General features: G+C 39.6%; 1 protein-coding gene across 1 annotated transcript; it reads right to left on the bottom strand.

Moving 5' to 3' along the window:
* Positions 1-1,447: 1,447 nt before the first annotated feature.
* Positions 1,448-2,192, bottom strand: TMEM147 (transmembrane protein 147). The gene is given in 2 exon segments (XM_069089287.1): positions 1,448-1,535; positions 1,537-2,192. Coding segments are annotated over 2 exon segments (669 nt in total). The 5' UTR covers positions 2,118-2,192.
* Between the last annotated feature and the right edge of the window lie 537 nt (positions 2,193-2,729).

The following is a 2,729-nucleotide window of genomic DNA, read 5'->3' as shown; positions in this document are numbered from 1 at the left end:
TCCCAAATGGGGCCACAAGAATTAGGCATAACTGAACAATAAAAATGACCTCTGAGGCCAGAGTAAAAACAATCCTTCTTCCACATATATTCTTTTAAATACTTGAAAACAGCTATCATGTTTCCTCTAAATTTCCTGTTCTAAACAAAATATCCCGAGCTCATTCAATCCTCACATAATTTGGTCTCCATTCTCCATCACTAGCATTCTAATTGCCTTCCTCTGGGATATGGTCAACTTTATTAATGTCCTTCCCAAAATGTGGTCCCTAGAACTCATTTTTATAGTTTATTATTATTTTTTCAATTAACAAATATTGTAATTTCTCTCCCAGTCCACAAATAAAAACAAAAAATAAGACATTCAGTACATAACTGTACAGTCCAGCCAAATTCACATACTAGCTATGTCTAAAAATATGTCTCTTTGTACCTTTTAAGTTCATCACCCCTCTGTTAGGAGATGAGTGTGCCTAGAATTTAACACGATACTGCAGTAATCTTAGCCCAGAGAAGAATAAAATCATGGAATTATTATCATCTCCTTTGTCCTGGGCAGCATGCCTTTCATAATGCTCTCTAATTTTGCATTGGCTATCTTGGCTCCCATTTTGTATTGTTGAAAACCCCAAATCTCATTCAGAGAAAGGCTGTCAAACCATATCTCCTCTATCTTGAAGTTGATTTTTTGAAACCAAGTGCAACATGTTATATTTATTCTTTCAAATTTCATCTTATTAAATTTGGCCTATTATGTTCTAACCCATAAAGATTGGCTTAATCCTGGCTCAATCATTCAGTATGCTGGCTATCCTCAGCTTTTCGCCATCTGTAAATGTGTAAATAAGCATGCCATTTATGCCCTTATCCAAATTAATGATAAAAATATGAGCAGCACAGATCCAAGCAGATAGCTAGAAGATTTCATTCCAAATTAACTTTGAACTATTAATGATTATTCTTATTTCATTCTTCTGGTTCTGAACCCCCCTAACTATATTATTTTGTAGATAATATCTCTCCAACCTATCTATAAAATAGCTTTAGGTAAATGCTCTAAAGCATTCCCTTGTTGAGGATGCATGAGTCTAATAACCCCATCAAAAGAAGAAGTAAGGTTAGTCTGGCATGACTTGGTCTTAATGAAGTTATTCTGGCTCTTTTGATCACTTTTATCCCTTTCTATATATTTGTTAATGACCCCTTTAATGGTACATTCTAGAAATTTGCCAGAAAACGAAGTCAAGCTCATAAGCCTGTAGTTTTCACATTTTCTCTTTTTCAAAATCAGGACAACAGCTACAGTACTTCTCCCATTTTACATGAACTTTAAGAGAGTATTAACAGCGACTGTATGAAATTCATCTATTTCATCAACTTGAATTTTTTTTTTACCCACAAGACTTCTTTTAATTCTAAAGAGAGGGACTAAGCCCAGGAGTTGGAGTCTAGAAGGAGTTAGGGGAGAGGGTCAGTTGTGGTATATAAAAGTGATAGAGACTGAGGGAACTCAAGGAGAGGATACCACTCATCACCACTGGACCAGCTGCCCAGGGAGAAGAGGTAGGCTTTGTAGACACTGATTCCCAGGAGGATAGTCAGTGGGGGGGAGGGTGTGTGGAAATTTTGTGGCAGGTCACATAGAGTAAATATCCACACTAGGGCAGAGACTGCAATGTAGTGGACAAGGTTGATGTTGGAATCAATGCTCATCTGGATGTATTTCCAATCAAACTCGATGCCCCCTGCCCTGACCCAGAGAGGGATACAGCGTGACATGATAAGCTCTGCTGTGGCCCAGCCTAGGGCCACCACCATAAACTTGCACTCGCCTTTCCCAGCATTCCGAGACATGACGAAGTGGAGGCCCACATGGTCACCCAGGTCCACAGTTGCCTTCATGAATTCCCCTATGAAATCGTGGATACCAGTTCTACCTTCCCACGTCGGGAAGAAGGTCGTGAGAAACATCTTCCACAGCTGCACAAAGAGATAGGTGGCTCCCGCCTGCACACATTTCCAGAAAGTGTTGTACTCTGACAGGCCACTGCATTTGTATGTGATGAAGTAGGGGAAGTATGCCAAGGCAAAACAGTTCCCAAAGGGGAACAGGGTCATGGTGGGCCTTCAGTTGACTCCTCGTGGCACCACAAGTGGTCCTGAATCATTGGGCACTTCCCTAGGACCAACTTGAATTCTTTATAAGCAGTTAGGTTCTCTCTTACTGCGTCCTTACTTACCCTGGGTATCAACTCTCTATTAGTCATGTTTATTCTGGCCTTTACAGCTCAAAGATTGTTCTCATTGGCAGAGAATACAGAAGCAAGATAAGAGGCAAACAGTTTTGCTTTCTCTCCGCATTAATTATCATCATCCCACCCACCTGCAGCAAGTAATCTTATTTCTTTTTTGGCAATCCACTTTTCCCCAATGTAGCTAAAAAAATATTCTTTTTGTCCTTTGCTTTCCTTACCAGTCTCAACTCATTCTGAGATTTAACATTCCTGAATGAATTTTTTAAGCATTTACTGCATGCCAAGCACTGCACTTTCCCCCCAGATCATTGCCCACACAATGGTTGTATTTTTCTCCCTTTCCCTTGATGAACTAGTTTGCCTCTAAATTGTCCATTATTCTGTCCTCTACCTTCAAATTCCTTTTCCCTTTGTTCTTTTGATGATCATATCTTGCAAACCCCAATCCTGGATTTACATGCTACTAAAAAGAACT

This window comes from Petaurus breviceps, unplaced genomic scaffold (genome assembly GCF_028583685.1).
Source record: "Petaurus breviceps papuanus isolate PSGF00001 unplaced genomic scaffold, PetGlider_PUasm1.0 186, whole genome shotgun sequence".
NCBI classification, from domain to species: domain Eukaryota; kingdom Metazoa; phylum Chordata; class Mammalia; order Diprotodontia; family Petauridae; genus Petaurus; species Petaurus breviceps.
The sequence above is the reverse complement of the archived record's forward strand: the minus strand, read 5'-3'. Positions and strand labels throughout refer to the sequence as shown.